The sequence below is a fragment of the Esox lucius genome, chromosome 8, assembly GCF_011004845.1.
Source record: "Esox lucius isolate fEsoLuc1 chromosome 8, fEsoLuc1.pri, whole genome shotgun sequence".
NCBI lineage: Eukaryota > Metazoa > Chordata > Actinopteri > Esociformes > Esocidae > Esox > Esox lucius.
In genome coordinates this window covers 16,682,484-16,698,184 of record NC_047576.1, presented here as the reverse complement: position 1 = coordinate 16,698,184, position 15,701 = coordinate 16,682,484, and the positions used below count along the sequence as shown (strand labels likewise).

The following is a 15,701-nucleotide window of genomic DNA, read 5'->3' as shown; positions in this document are numbered from 1 at the left end:
CTTTTTCCACCTTTAATGTGACCTATAACGAGAAAAATTCTATTGAAAAACTAACTGAAATCTTTGAGGGGAAAACATTTTAAATCTCAATAACCTGGTTGTATAAGTCTGGTGAAGCCATGCTTTTGTGGTTTTGGATGTCTGCTTTGGGTCATTGTCATGCTGAAAGGTGAATTCCTCTTCATTTTCAGCTTTCTAATGGATGCCTGAAGGTTCTGTGCCAAAATTACCTGGTATTTGGAACTGTTCATAATTCCCTCCACCCTGACTAAAGCCCCGGTTCCAGCTGAAGAAAAACAGCCCCAAAGCATTAGGCTGCCACCAACGTGCTTCACTGTGGGTATGGTGTTCTTTGGGTGATGTGCAGTGTTGTTTTAGCGCCAAACATACCTTTTGGAATTATGGCCAAAAAGTTCAACCTTGGTTTAATCAGACCATAACACATTTTCCCACGTGCTTTTGGGGACCACCCTACCACATAGCCCATTCATATGAAGAATATGGGAGATTGTTGTCACATGTAGCACACAGCCAGTACTTGCCAGAAATTCCTGCAGTTCCTTTAATGTTGCTGTAGGCCTCTTGGAAGTCTCCCTGACCAGTTTTCTTCTCGTCTTTTCGTAAATTTTGGAGGGACGTCCAGTTCTTGGTAATGTCTCTGTTGTGCCATATTTTCTTCTCCCGACTGATATTTTTCAACAATGAGATCCCTCTGATGCTTTGGAAGCTTTCTGCGGACCATGGCTTTTGCTCTGAGATGCAACTAAGAAAATGTCAGGAAAATACTACTAGAATAGCTGAACTTTATTTGTGATTAATCAGAGTCACCTTAAATGATGGTAGGTGTGTAATGACTTCTATTTGACATAAGTTTGAATGTGATTGGTTAATTCTGAACACAGCCACATCCCCAGTTATAAGAGGAGTGCACACTTATACAATTTATTTTTCATTTTTCCCGCTTGAAGATTTCAGTTTGTTTTTCAATTGAATTGTTCACATTATAGGTCACATTAAGAGTGGAAAAAGTTCTGACATGATTTATCTTGGTCTCAATCTATTACATTACAAAAATCAGGGGTGTGTAGACTTTTTATATCCACTGTATTCCCTTATATACCCCATGTATGAAGCATTTATTAAGCTTTCGACTCCGGAGATATTTAGTCCCGTCAGTTACTTCAACTTTGAAGGTTATCACTGAAAAGCTTGCATTGTGCATACCAACATGCCATGATCAATAGTCTCTCAGTGCATCATTTAGAGCATTACGATCATATCGAACGTGAAGCCATCATCCACATTATCTCACCCTGTCTGCAAACAACAGCAACACCAGAAGGAAAGTCAGGGAGACAACGTGTCTGTCGTATCTGTGCTTTCGGGATGGAGAATGAATTATTCATTATCGCTTTTTTCCTTTTCTTTTTTGTCACATTCTGTCGCATAATACTTAACATTCCTTTTCTGTCAGTTGGGTGTAACATCCCTTTGCTTGCATGCATGCTTACTGCTGTCTTGATAGTCATGTTGGATAAATCAGTGTGAAGACCCTTTCCTGTAGTTGTGTAGCTCTGTCATCTGACTCCACCTCTCATGACTAGATTCCAGCCTCCAGCCAAATGATGATGTATTACAGGGTGCCCCAGAGATGAAAGGTCTCCTTTCACTCACATAGACAAACCAGTCAAGCACTCTACAGCCTAATTATCTAACCTTCAACTGAACAGGAGTTTTTAAATACCTTTACAAGTTTAAATACCGTCTGCCTCGAGATTCTAATAGCACAGAAATGACTCAAGTTACAAGTGAGAGAGTGGGCCATTTTTTGGTATGTGAGGTAAATATTGTTAACAACGTTCGGGTTCACATTTCTTTTTGTATGTGTCAGTAAAAGATTTTCTGCTCAATACATCTGTAAGACACTGCACATTCTAAAGTCTCACAATCACTTCACCTCAGTTGGAATGGAAAAACTGGATGTGATCTTATCTGTCAGTTTATCTGCGGGGGATTAACCTCTCCAACGCCGTCTGACCTGATCTAACCTTGCAGCACCTTGGTCTGGTATGAGGTAGGTTGTGGATGGGTTAGCGCTGTGATTGGCTCGGCTGGATTGACACGGTTAACGTCAGGGGGGGCGGTCTGAACCCTGCTACGTGGTTGTTGTTGTGGTGGTGCCGTTCTGTACGCTGACTTCATCATAATGAACCTTGCCCGATCCCTCTGCACCAGTTCTTAATCTACCATACCTCTCGTAAATATGCCCTCTGTACACCTCTAGACATAGAGCACATCAACTATTATATGTGAAAGTGTGCGATTGTGTGTGTGTGCTCTTACAAGGATAGTAAAACATGTATTGTGCACTGTGTGTGTGTGTCAACAGTCTGTGCGCGTGTCTTTCTCTGTTACTGAATGTGTGGGTTACCTTGCTAGCGCACTCAATCTGTCACCGTGCCCATGGGGATTAAGTGGCAACTCACAATAGCAAACAGGCTGTGTGAGTGACAGCTGTAACTCAACCGCTCTGGCGAGAGTGTGCTATCAGGATCCAGCTCCCCAGAGCCCTGGTCCTCCTATCCCATTCCCTCTTTCCCCCAGCAGCAAACAGGCTTGTACAGTGTCACCTTACGTTATTCCCTCAACACACTCCTCCTAAGAGGAATACCAGGCTTTAGTGAAATGATGGATTGTTTCAACTGTACTGTCTGCTTGTGGTCACAGGGCATCTGAAGAGGCGGTGTGTTTTATTAAAGTTGTCTCATGTAGACCCTGTGATCTCTTTTTTTTTTTTTACAAACTATTGCTGTCAAACAAAATAATGAACGCAATTCATCATGTAATCTCCTGTCGTTAATTGTGATAAATCATGTTCAAATGTGGCCCTGAATAAACAATTTGTTCTGTTTAAAATGCAGTCCATTATGTGAAAGAGATAATGTTTTATTATTAACTATGGACTGTTGGACTTGGAATGAAGAGTGCAGAAGCTGTCAAGAGTTGGCCTTATTTTAACTGCCCCCATCTATTTGTAGCCCATGCAAATCTAAATAGAATGTTGCTGGTCTTTGATCCCATAGTTCTACTAACTCATCGTCTACCATCATTTTGCTCCACATCCCAACCCATAGTGCTAATGGTGCTAAGGTGGGGGACTGCAAAATGTAGTTTTGAAGATGGATGGTTGGACCTTTGATAGACAATGTTGCACCCAAGATAGATGCAATATTTCAACCAAATATTTATGTCTCTCTTAAATTATTCTCAAATTCCATTAATGGGGGGCTAAATGCATAAGGTACTAAGCTATGTTACTAGAACTTAGACAGTCATAGTGAATATACGTTCTCATTTACAGCAACATCTGGGGAGCAATTAGGGTTTACTGCTGTGCCTGGGCAGAACACATGATGTTTCACCTTGCCAGATTGGGGATTCAATCTTGTAACCGTTCGGTTACTGGTCAGATGCTCTAACCGCCAGTCTACCCTGCCTCCGCACTTGGCCTGGCCAAGCGCACAGATGGGGTTTGGGCACGTTTCTGGAATATAACACGCTATTATTTATGTCAACAAAACAGCCTGGGCCTCTTCCATTTACAAAACAATCAAGAAATGCTTACCCCATCAGTAGGTGAAATAACGGAGTTGCTTTAAGAGAACATATCTCTAGCCAATACGTTCCCCGCGCCTGTTTTCACTGATTCTCTTTCGTCTCCCCCTCCAACGTCTCTGTATGTGCAGTGATTCGGAACAGGGCGAGATAATAGGGTATGATGGCGATATGCTGGTTTGATGTGATCAGGATATGTTTTGAATCAATTACAGTGGAACTGCGCAGATAAACCAGTAATGAGTTCCTGGGGCTCTAATGAAAACATGCAGCAATTACTTTACCTAGGGTTTGGCTAATGTGCTAATTGGTACACTTGGTGGATACTTAGTGTGTAGAACAATAGCAGTGACCTGGCTGACATAAACAGAGCCATTTAACACTCCACTGTGACTGTTCTGTTTCAGTGATTTGTCATCAGCTGATGATCGTTATCTTACGTTCACCCATATTCACTTGCCTCTGGTTTCAAAATTACCTTAGAACGTTTATTGTAGCTGGTGGAATTAAATCTTAATTTTTTGTAGTCCACAAAGCTGTTCCACGGGGTTAAATTATGTGTCCTGATTTGTTCATTCTATATATTTATGAAATGTGTAACTCTTTATGATATTGTGCATTTCCTTTTTATGCTGATTAAACAGCACTATACGCTAGAGCTCCCTCTCTGGAACAAGTCGTCAATCTGATTTCCAAACTGTTAACATGTCTTTTGGACCGTAGGTCATGCTATTTTTTAGGTCACAGAGCTTATCTTTGAATGACCCAAAAATGACTCCTCTAAATGCTACTTTTATAGAACGGGTTTCTTTTTACAAATACCTTGGGATTGTGTTAGATGAAAAATCTCTTTTAAAACACATGTTAGTGTGTTGGTCAAAGCTAAAGATTAAAAAAAAATTATTTTATAGGATATCATGTCTCTCATGTCAACATGGAAAGTGTGTTGTGTAAGCAACTTTTATGTTGCTACTAGATTATGTTGATATTCTGTATATGCCTGCCTCAGCTTCTGTACTAAAATCTATGGATGCAATCTATCATTGTCTTATAACTGGTGCAAATGTTCACACTGATCACTGTCATTTTTATGCTTCAGTTGGCTGGAGTCACTGACATCTAGAAAGACCAGACGTTGGTTGATGTTTTTATATAAGGCAGTTATGTACAAACTTCTTAACTATCTAACAGAGAACATTTGTTGGAAAAATAGTATTTACCAAACACACTTTCAAGACTGGATAGTGCTGAGGTACGAAGGACCTATTCAGAACTGGGTAAAACTGTTTTTGAGTATTTTGCCCCACATTCATGGAATGCCATTCAGAGTGGCAATTTCTCTGTAAAGTAAATGTATAAATATAAATAAATAAGGTATACTTAGAGAGGTTATTGTAAATGTTTTGACAGTTGATTTACTTTGCAGAAGATTGTGTCAGACTGCAATATTACTATTCTTCCTAACATGTTTTCTGCCATCTTCCTTGATCCTTGTAGAGCATGCTCCCATTTTGTCATAGTAATTTGTCTTACTTTGGATTAAAACAGAACCATATTTATATCAACTGCAAGTTCAGTCATGTCAGGCACCTTCTGCTGTACATAGCTTTTTAGTAGGGAAAGAAGTACCCTGTCTGTTTTCATCAAGGCCTTTTCCCCAAGTAGTTCATCAGTAAACACTTCCAATAAGGTCCAAACATTATCAAGTCCATGACCGCTTCAAGACTAATTCTAAAGCAGAACATCCGCATCAGTAATCAAAACGCATTCTCTTCACTTTCAAACTTGAAAGTGCTCTCAAGGGCCAGAGACAAGTTGCCTGAAGTTTGAAAATCTCCTAGTTTGAATATCATGAAGTGTAGATACCCCATTCGCCCCACCACTTCTGCTATAAACCACCGATCTGAGGGTGATGGGGTCTTGACCAGCCCAGCGAAGAGGTCGTCTTCTTCCAGGTCAAGCATTACCAGGACCCTAACCCTTAGGGGGACAACACATCTGACAAAAAAAACGGAGCCCGGTTCAACAAAGCTTTTTATTAATGGAATGCTCGCAGTGTTATTCGACAACAATACAAGCTGTTGATTTGAGTTGCTGTGGTGCCAACCTTGATGTATATGTAATTACGGGTGATTGAGTGTCTGAAGCTGCAAAATATGGGAAGGGATTATGCAAATGAGCGCATAAGAGAAGCCTAATGAGATTTGCCAAAGCTGAAGGCGACAGCAGGAGGTATGGTGCAGTATGGTATGACAGTTTCTGAGAGCTGGAACATGATGAAGTCTGGGGTGCAGATCTGTCATTATCTGTGATGACATAGCCATGGAGTATGTTGCTTCTTGGGTTCAGCAGGATGTTACCACCTTCCTCAGAGAAGTCAAGTCAAGTTAAAAACTCAGGAGTCTAGAAAGACAATGTTTGGGCTCAAAACGCCAGTGGTTAGGATATGATAGACAACAGTGTGCTATTTAACTGTAATACTGTAGCTATCCCAAAAAAAAATATTTCCAGCAAATGTTTTTTCCCATTAATAATGAAAGTATGAGGAAAAATAATCTTTGACAGCTAGGAAAGCCAATTTGTAGATTGACAAGACAGCTAGAGTAAATCCCAAGGAATGTTCACTGTGTGTAAATATTTTTGGAGGAGTTGACATTCCCATCTATTATTAACAGTGCAATGGCTCTGGTCTGTTTCATTCAGAATGTGCTGATGCATTATGGTTCCCCCATCACATCTACCTTCTGTGTTTGTTTGGTTCCCTTGAAAATCATTCCATATTAAATGTTGTGGCAATGTGCTTAACTTTAAAAAAAAAGATCACCTATTGAATGTTTAAGACTTGTTGATGGAAAGGTTTTCCGAAAACATAAAAACTTTCGATGTATGGCTTCATCAAATTACTTCATGAGAGCGATTTTATTTAAATTAGAAAAGTTTGGTTATTATTTGAAATTAGATTAACTGCCTAATCAGGAAAATAAATTATGAATTGAACTAAAAGGTGTAGAAATTGACTGCTAAATTGAAGGAAGACCCTCTTCAGCAAGACAATACATGTTGCCTTCTTTCTTAAAAGGTCATCTGAGTCTTGGTTAGGGAAGTACTACAGCCTTTCGGGTTTGTATGAGGACATGAGAAACTGACCGACTGTGTTTCCAAGCCAACTTGCTGGGATTTACACGGATGTACATGGAGGTAAAATCTTTCCTGTACCTCTACCTGTAGGCACTACTGTAAAGTGGTATCGAGGCTACTTAATTTCACCTACAATGTCTCCAATAGTCTGGCAAAAGTTCATGGATTTTTAATCTTTGGAAATTGTCCCAAAATGTCACCCTGCTTAATTCAGAGCAGATTTATGTTGGTGGAGCGTTTTAATATTTGTCTTCCTCAGATCTGCAGTCAGGTCTAAAATGATTAGCACTGGTGATAAATATTAGGGAAAGACAACAAGGAAAATAATACTGAGCTATATTGTTTTGAAAAAAAGTAATGTTATTTTAAAGTTAAACACTTATTCTGTTTACCTCAGAAAGAGATCAGTCAAAATAATTGACACCCATGTTTTCAATATCTTTTAAAGCTTCACTTTAAGAGCATATGGCACCAAGACATTTTTCAAACATTATATGAGATCGGACTAAACCATGGAAGAGATCTAAGAACATTCCTCTACAGAATCTTTCCAAATATCAATGTTTTATTTTTTGAACCTATTCTTCAAGTAAAAAAATGGAGAAGTAAATCATAGACAGTACAATATAGGACATGAGGACAATCCTTGATATCAAACTCAGTGTGTGAATTAATTATGAAGGCAAGGGCTTCATATTTAATTGACTAATTTAATCTGGTATGCCTGTTTGTTGAGTACATGTGTGACAAAAGACTGTTCAAATAAACATCTAAACATTTGTCTGGACAACTTCAATTTAACATAATCTTTACCCAACAAAGAGGACCACATTGGATTAATTGACTTTAAATTCTGACATTTGCTCAACGTATTTCAAACAGTGAACAAATTTTGGAATAGATGATAGGGAAGTTCTTAAATATAGCAAAATATAATGGCTCAATACTTTGAGAAAATAAATCTGTGAAAAGTGGACTGGCCTGCCTAGTACCCCTTTTCAATCCCATACTCAACAGTGTTGTGTGTAAGTATATCCAATTGCTCTTTCGGGAAGTTTTCTCTGCATCTCTAAGCTGAGAAGTATTGATATTTTGTCAATGCTTCACCAATTACTGTCTGTTTAAAGCTTTTGTAATATGGTTAGTCATTTGCCTGCCAGGTATAAATCCTGTCTGATCTGGATTAATCAGTTTCACTAAATGTTTCTGAATTCTCTCTGCAGTTATTGTACAATTTGGGTCCGTGGGGAGGAGACTAATAGGCTTAAATGAGCTACACTGGGAAGGACCTTTACCCTCCTTGTGCATTAATGGTATGATTGCCTCCGACCATGTTTTGTGTCAGTCTCCCTCATAGTTATATACTCTGCACGCAATTGTGGTAATATCCTCAATGAAGGTCTAATAGAGTTCAACTGCATAACCATCTATCTTTTTCATTCTTGATGTTTTTGTGAGTCTCTTGATGTTTTTGTGAGTCTCATGTTTTGTAACTGGCCATGTCATTTTTCCCCCCTCCTGATATTTTATTTAAATTAAACCTGGATGATCAAAATGTTTTCTTGTTTTCTCTAACTTGTTTATAATTGTCCTCTGAGTCATAATGAGTCATAAAGGTATTGGAATGAGCTGAAAATACCTCAGCAATGTTACCCAGTTCTGAGGCTGCTGAGTTGGAAAAGGGTTGAATTATTTCAGCGACTACTTTGTGAGCTTCTGGTTTTCTTAGCTGGAACAATTGAAGACAAAATATAGAGGAAATGTTTAACTTTTGAAGCGAATGGGGCAACTATTCAAAGATATGAAATGGGTAATAGAGACAGTCGGTTGTTAATTTCCTTGTTAATGTTCCCATTCAAGTCTCTTCTAACTACCCTCCAGATCCTCCTCTTTTTCAGTAAGCTGCTTCTTTAAATTGGGTGACAAAGCAGCAATTTTCTCTCCTAAAATTCTCCTTCCTGGAACATGTTTGGTGATGTTTTATTATTATAATTTGTACTGTTGTAAAGTAATCTTTCAAATCTTGTTGTATCTCCAGTTTTGCAAATGGGTCTGTCAATATACAGACATTAAGCTTGCAGTACTTAAAGTGCTTCTCTATTCCTAGATTTATCTTTAAATACTAGTCCATGGTCTAATATACAGTATTTATGGGTCCAATGCTACTTTCCTCTACTTTATCTGTATCCTGTTTGGGTATACAAAAGGAGTCTGTTCTGGAATAGTTGCTGTTTCCCATTGAGAATAAACGAAAGCCCTTCATTCTGGGATGCTTAAAACGTCAAGAATCAATAAGCCCCAGTTGCTTTATCATGGCAGCCAAAGCTTTGGATTTCTTAAAATGTGGACTGTGTCCAGCAGAAAGTCGGTCAAGCATATTATTTCGTATGCAATTAAAGTCTCCACCCATTTAAAAACAACCCTTTTATCTGTGTTTACAGTTGCTATATTTCTTAAAAGAACTCAGGCTGTCATTATTCAGTGCATACATGTTTTAATTATAATTTATATAACACCTTCTGATTCCACTACAGATATGTATCTAACTTGATAATTCATCAACTATTTATTATTGGTAATGTATATGGACCTATTCAAACAAATCTATTCCAATTTAAAACAAAGCTCTAGATATTTCACTTACCTATTCTCCTTGTGTTTTCACTTTCTGTCAATTGTGTCCTCTGGATCACTGTTACTGAACAATGCATTTAATTGATTTGAGCATTTTTTATTTCCTTAATGGTTTGCTTTAATCTTCCGCTCATTGGGCTTCAGTTATGCCCTGCGTAACATGAATAACATATACAACAGGTTTTATGAAATAATTTAATCGATGAAAGTCTTAATATATGGTCAATTATTATGCCATCAAAAGAAATATGAAAAACATATTTCTCAACTTGTATACACTACCATTCAAATGTTTGTGATCACTTAGAAATGTCCTTGTTTTTGAAATAAAAGCACTTTTTTTATCAATTAAAATAAAAGCAAGTAGTAGACATTGTTAATGTTGTAAATGAGTATTGTACCTGCAAATGGCTGATTTTCAATGGAATATCTACATAGGTGTACAGAGGCCCATTATCAGCAAACATCACTCCTGTGTTCCAGTTGTGTTTGCTAATCCAAGTTTATCATTTAAAAAGGCTATGTGATCATTAGAAAACCATTTTGCAATTATGTTAGCACAACTGAAAGCTGTTTTGCTGATTAAAGAAGCAATAAGACTGACCTTCTTTAGACTAGTTGAGGATCTGAAGCATCAGCAATTGTGGGTTCGATTACAGGCTCAAAATGGCCAGAAACAAAGTATTCTTGTTCTGAAGAATGAAGGCCATTCCATGTGAGAAATTGCCAAGAGACTGAAGATTTCATACAACGTTGTACAGTATACTACTCCCATCACAGAACAGTGTAAACTAGCTGTCTAAGAATAGAAAGAGGAGTGGGAGGCCCCAGTGCTCAACTGAGCAAGAGGACAAATACATTAGTGTTTAGATTGAGAAACAGATGACTCACAGGTCTTCAACTGGCAGTTCATTAAATAGTACCCACAAAAGACCAAAAGACCAGTCTGAACATCAACAGTGAAGGGCTCTGGGATGCTGGCCTTCTAGGCAGAGTTGCAAAGAAAATACCAAACTGTATCTCAGACTGGCCAAAAAATTATTATAGACTTGAATTAGCAACACAAAGTACCATTGGAACACAGGAGTGATGGTTGCTGATAATGGGCCTCCATTTGCCTATGTAGATATTCCATTGAAAATCAGCTATTTCCAGCCACAATAGTCAATTACAACATTAAGTGTCTACAGTGTATTTCTGATCAATTTGATGTTATTTTAATGGTCTTTTTTTTTTAACAAGGACATTTCTAAGTAACCCCAAACTTTTGAAATGTAGTACACAAGTTGAGAATTTATTTTCATATTTCTTTTGATTGCATAATAATTTACTGTATATTACAAACCCGATTCCAAAAAAGTTGGGACACTGTACAAATTGTGAGTAAAAAAGGAATGGAATAATTTACAAATCTCATGAACTTATATTTAATTCACAATAGAATATAGATAACATATCGAATGTTGAAAGTGAGACATTTTGTAATGTCATGCCAAATATTGGCTCATTTTGAATTTCATGAGAGCTACACATTCCAAAAAAGTTGGGATAGGTAGCAATAAGAGGCCGGAAATGTTAAATGTACAGATAAGGAACAGCTGGAGGACCAATTTGCAACTTATTATGTCAATTGGCAACATGATTGGGTTTAAAAAGAGCCTCTCAGAGTGGCAGTGTCTCTCAGAAGTCAAGATGGAGGATCACCAATTCCCCCAATGCTGCGGTGAAAAATAGTGGAGCAATATCAGAAAGGAGTTTCTCAGAGAAAAATTGCAAAGAGTTTGAAGTTATCATCATCTACAGTGCATAATATCATCCAAAGATTCCGAGAATCTGGAACAATCTCTGTGCGTAAGGGTCAAGGCCGGAAAGCCATACTGAATGCCCAGAGGATCACCAATTCCCCCAATGCTGCGGTGAAAAATAGTGGAGCAATATCAGAAAGGAGTTTCTCAGAGAAAAATTGCAAAGAGTTTGAAGTTATCATCATCTACAGTGCATAATATCATCCAAAGATTCAGAGAATCTGGAACAATCTCTGTGCGTAAGGGTCAAGGCCGGAAAGCCATACTGAATGCCCAGGATCTTCAGGCCCTCAGACGGCACTGCAGCACATACAGGAATGATACTGTTATGGAAATCACAACATGGGCTCAGGAATACTTCCAGAAAACATTGTCGGTGAACACAATCCACCGTGCCATTCGCCGTTGCCGGCTAAAACTCTATAGGTCAAAAATAAGCCGTATCTAAACAGGATCCAGAAGTGCAGGCGTTTTCTCTGGGCCAAGGATCATTTAAAATGGACTGTGGCAAAGTGTTATGTGGTCAGACAAATCAATATTTGAAGTTCATTTTGGAAAACTGGGACGCCATCCAGACTAAAGAGGACAAGGACAAGCCAAGTTGTTATCAGCGCACAGTTCAGAAGCCTGCATCTCTGATGGTATGGGGTTGCATGAGTGCGTGTGGCATGGGCAGCCTACACATCTGGAAAGGCACCATCAATGCTGACAGTTATATCCAAGTTCTAGAACAACATGTGCTCCCATCCAGACGTTGTCTCTTTCAGGGAAGACCTTTCATTTTCCAACATGACAATGCCAGACCACATACTGCATCAATTACAATGGCATGGCTGCATAGAAGAAGGATCCGGGTACTGAAATGGCCAGGCTGCAGTCCAGATCTTTCACCCATAGAAAACATTTGCTGCATCATAAAGAGGAAGGTGCGACAAAGAAGACCTAAGACAGTTGAGCAACTAGAAGCATGTATTGGACAAGAATGGGACAACATTCCTATTCATAAACTTGAGCAACTTGTCTCCTCAGTCCCCAGATGTTTGCAGTCTGTTATAAAAAGAAGAGGGGATGCCACACAGTGGTAAACATGGCCTTGTCCCAACTTTTTTGAGATGTGTTGATGCCATGAAATTTAAAATCAACTTATTTTTCCCTTCGAGTGATACATTTTCTCAGTTTAAACATTTGATATGTCATCTATGTTGTATTCTGAATAAAATATAGAAATTTGAAACTTCCACATCATTGCATTCTGTTTTTATTCACAATTGTGCAGTGTCCCAACTTTTTTGGAATGGAGTTTGTATGATAGGACTTTTATCAATTAAATTATGTCATAAAATCTGTTGTATATTTTATGTAATGCAGAGCATAATTTAAGCCCAACGAGCAGAAAAATGTAATCTGGAAGAGCCATTGTTCAGTAACAGTGATGGATTGTCGTCCGGTGTTTCTTCCTGATTATTTTTGCTTCTTTGTGAAACCTTTGTTTCACAGACACCGGATTTGGAATAGTTTCCTAGGATCAGTTTTTCTTCTGTCCAACACTGCATTTTTAATGTCCTAGGTGTAAAAGCTTCAGGTGTGGGCAAAAAAAAGCCTGGACATAGCCTGGAACAATAATCTGAACAGCAATGTGGCTCAGGGGCATGCAGTGAGACACCAACGTGAGCAAGAAAATGTGTGATCTAATTTAGGGGCAGCGAGGCGTTCAGTCTTCTCTCTGTGGAGTTTTGGCACTCCACTCCATTCAGTTCACCTTTGTTTTGGAGAAAGCTGCTTTCAATGCTGCTCAAAATGCATTATGTCCATTCCAACAGGGTCAAATCCAACGAGATGCCATGCAACGGTTTATTCGGCTTGTCTGAAAGTCTCTGTCCCTGATGGTTTAAATCCATTTGTGTTATTGTTCGTGAGGTTGAGATTCTGTGTCAAGTCAAGCATCGCTAGAGTCAAGAAAGCTAAGATTTAATGATCCATGAGATATTGCCCAAAAAAAGTATTGTCAAATATAATGACATTTCTACTACTATACATACATAGGTACAGGATCCACCATTGTAAGTGACCATTATTATAACTGTTTTAGAAGAACACACAACCCTTTCTTTGAACTGCTCAGTGTCTTTGTCTGCTCCATGCCTGGAGGGATTCTGTAAAGCTTGGTGCTGTTCCTCATCGGCCAAACACTGTTTTGGACTGTAATGCCATAACACAATGTGTCCCTTGAGTGAACTGTGGCCTTTTAAACATCAACTTAGAGTAAACATGTACGGAAGAATGGCTTCTTGTGGTCCGTAGCCCTCAGAGCAGACATTTGAATATGACCTAATTCTACCTGAGTCCAGAGACTACTGCCATGCAGGAGAATCTAGTTAATGTGGAGAATGTCTAGCCTGCTCAAATGGAATATGTAGTGTTTGCAGTCCATATTATAGCACCACTTTTTAGGCTTTTGGATTAGGGGAGTATATTGTCTCTTGAATAAACATGTAATTTTGGTATTAGTGAACATACAGTTTATTATTTAATGTAATATCATTGGCACAGTATTGTATCTCTCTTCATGAAGATCTTTAGTGCCATCTCGTGGTGTATGGTACTAATTGCATGTTTTTTCATAGAATAACTTCTGAATACATATGCATGAGAACAAATTATACTGGTAATATAAAGTTTCATGCACAAGGTTGAGTAAACAGAATCCTTGCCTCTTCCATCTCCCTCTATTGTCTAGTGTAAATTATGCAGTATGGAAATCCAATGGATTAGCTTGGGTTGGATTTCAATACCAGTAGAATTATTCTCCAGAGTCCTGGTGGTGTAATCAACATTTTGAGGATCATTGAATAACTGTTACTGAACAACAAATGTGTACATCACTCGCCAGGTCAAAAAAACAAAAGAAAATGTGTAGTCTGCCAATTACATATGCAAACACTGATTCTAGAAGGCAAACTCATTTGTTATCGATACACAGTCTAATGAACACAGTTCATATTTTAATTTACTTTGTGTCAATGTCCATCATCTGCTAATCTGCCTTTTTGAATTGATGATTTGGGATGACCTATACGTTAGAGACCACTAACCACGTCATGTTGTCACTCTGCAGATAATCAGTCTGAAGTATCACCACTTCTCGTGGGTAGCGGAGCTGATCCAGATTTTTATTGCTGTCAGTATAACGGTGTCCTTTCTGGTGATGGGCTCTGCTATGAAGCACACAAGTATGTTTCCTCTCAAAACCACTCAATCACTGCTGATTTCTACACATGGCAACATTCCAATGTGGGTGGGATGCTGTTTTGATAGTATGAGTTAAATACATGCAAACTCATGCCAGCTATTTAATATCTAACTTCATATGAGGGCCAACCTAGTTAATTCTATGTCATGTAAAGGTCATGTAACCTTTACATGACCTTAAAATATAGATTCATGCATATGTGAATACATGCTACTTTTTACTCTTTCTTTTAAATGTTTTGGAGCTCTGAATACAGGGCTGGAGGGAGACATGAATTTGAAATATATTATAAGGTAACTACATTTTAGAGGGACGAATAATCTTTCAAACACTCAAATTCAATAGGTACTGGTATGTTTTACAGTTAAAGAATATGTATGTATAACAGCCATAATTCATATACAGACAGAAATTCTAAGGGAAATGGTTTCTTGAGAAATGATCTTGTTTTAAAATCAACCTCTTCAATTACATAAAGCCAGAGCTGTGAGATGTTGGATTTGGTGCCTTGTAGATATTCTGTTATTGGTTGTTTTGTTTCAGTTGATGGCCTCGTAAACTCACACTGCAACACCAAGTTGGAATGGATGTCGAAGGTCTGGGAGAGGACATTACCACAGAGCTTCCACAGATGCAGTTCAAGAAGGTATACAGTCCTACTTCCGTGTCTCGTTTTGAATTCCACCCATCACAAGATGATTTCACAGGCCATTTGCTTTCTCACTCTCTGACCATTACCACTCCCATAAAAAGAAAATATTTCTCTGCCCTGTAATAGAAAAGGTTCTGATGCATTCAGGATGCTTACATTGACTAATTAAGTTTATTTCATGGTATTAACCAAACAGTCCGTTTTGTCTTTTCTCCTTGACAGCTTTGCCAGTGGGCTTATGTCTCTTCTTGCCTTCGGAATCATTTTTATTGTCTCGTCCTGTGATCCAAGTGTAAGTGCCTCATTCTTTATCTACTTGAAGACTACTGCAAAAATACAAATATGTTCACTTCATTGAATTTCAAACCATTAAGGAGCTATGATATAATCAAGTATCCAAACCAGTTATTGCCGTATGTAGGAACATAATACCGCAAGCTATATTTGTGTGCTCTTAGGGATTTGTGGTGATGTTGGACAAAGTGGTGTCCTTCTCCTTGAACACGGAGGTTGGGTTGTTCTTTTTTCTGATGCTTCGAGCCTCCAGATCAGAACGGTTTCAGTGAGTATTCTACTGTTTAATTGGCAGTACAGCAAAGCAGTACTT

General features: G+C 38.4%; 1 protein-coding gene across 2 annotated transcripts in view; it reads left to right on the top strand.

Annotated features, from left to right (window-relative positions):
- The window catches only part of si:ch211-51h4.2, a 99,765-nt gene that overhangs the window by 82,305 nt on the left and 1,759 nt on the right, over window positions 1–15,701 (top strand). For both annotated transcript variants that reach the window (XM_020049289.2, XM_034293795.1), the window contains 4 exons: window positions 14,308–14,422; window positions 14,986–15,088; window positions 15,317–15,386; window positions 15,553–15,656. In XM_020049289.2, the coding sequence (XP_019904848.1) occupies window positions 14,308–14,422; window positions 14,986–15,088; window positions 15,317–15,386; window positions 15,553–15,656 (392 nt within the window). The remainder of the gene's footprint in view (window positions 1–14,307; window positions 14,423–14,985; window positions 15,089–15,316; window positions 15,387–15,552; window positions 15,657–15,701) is intronic.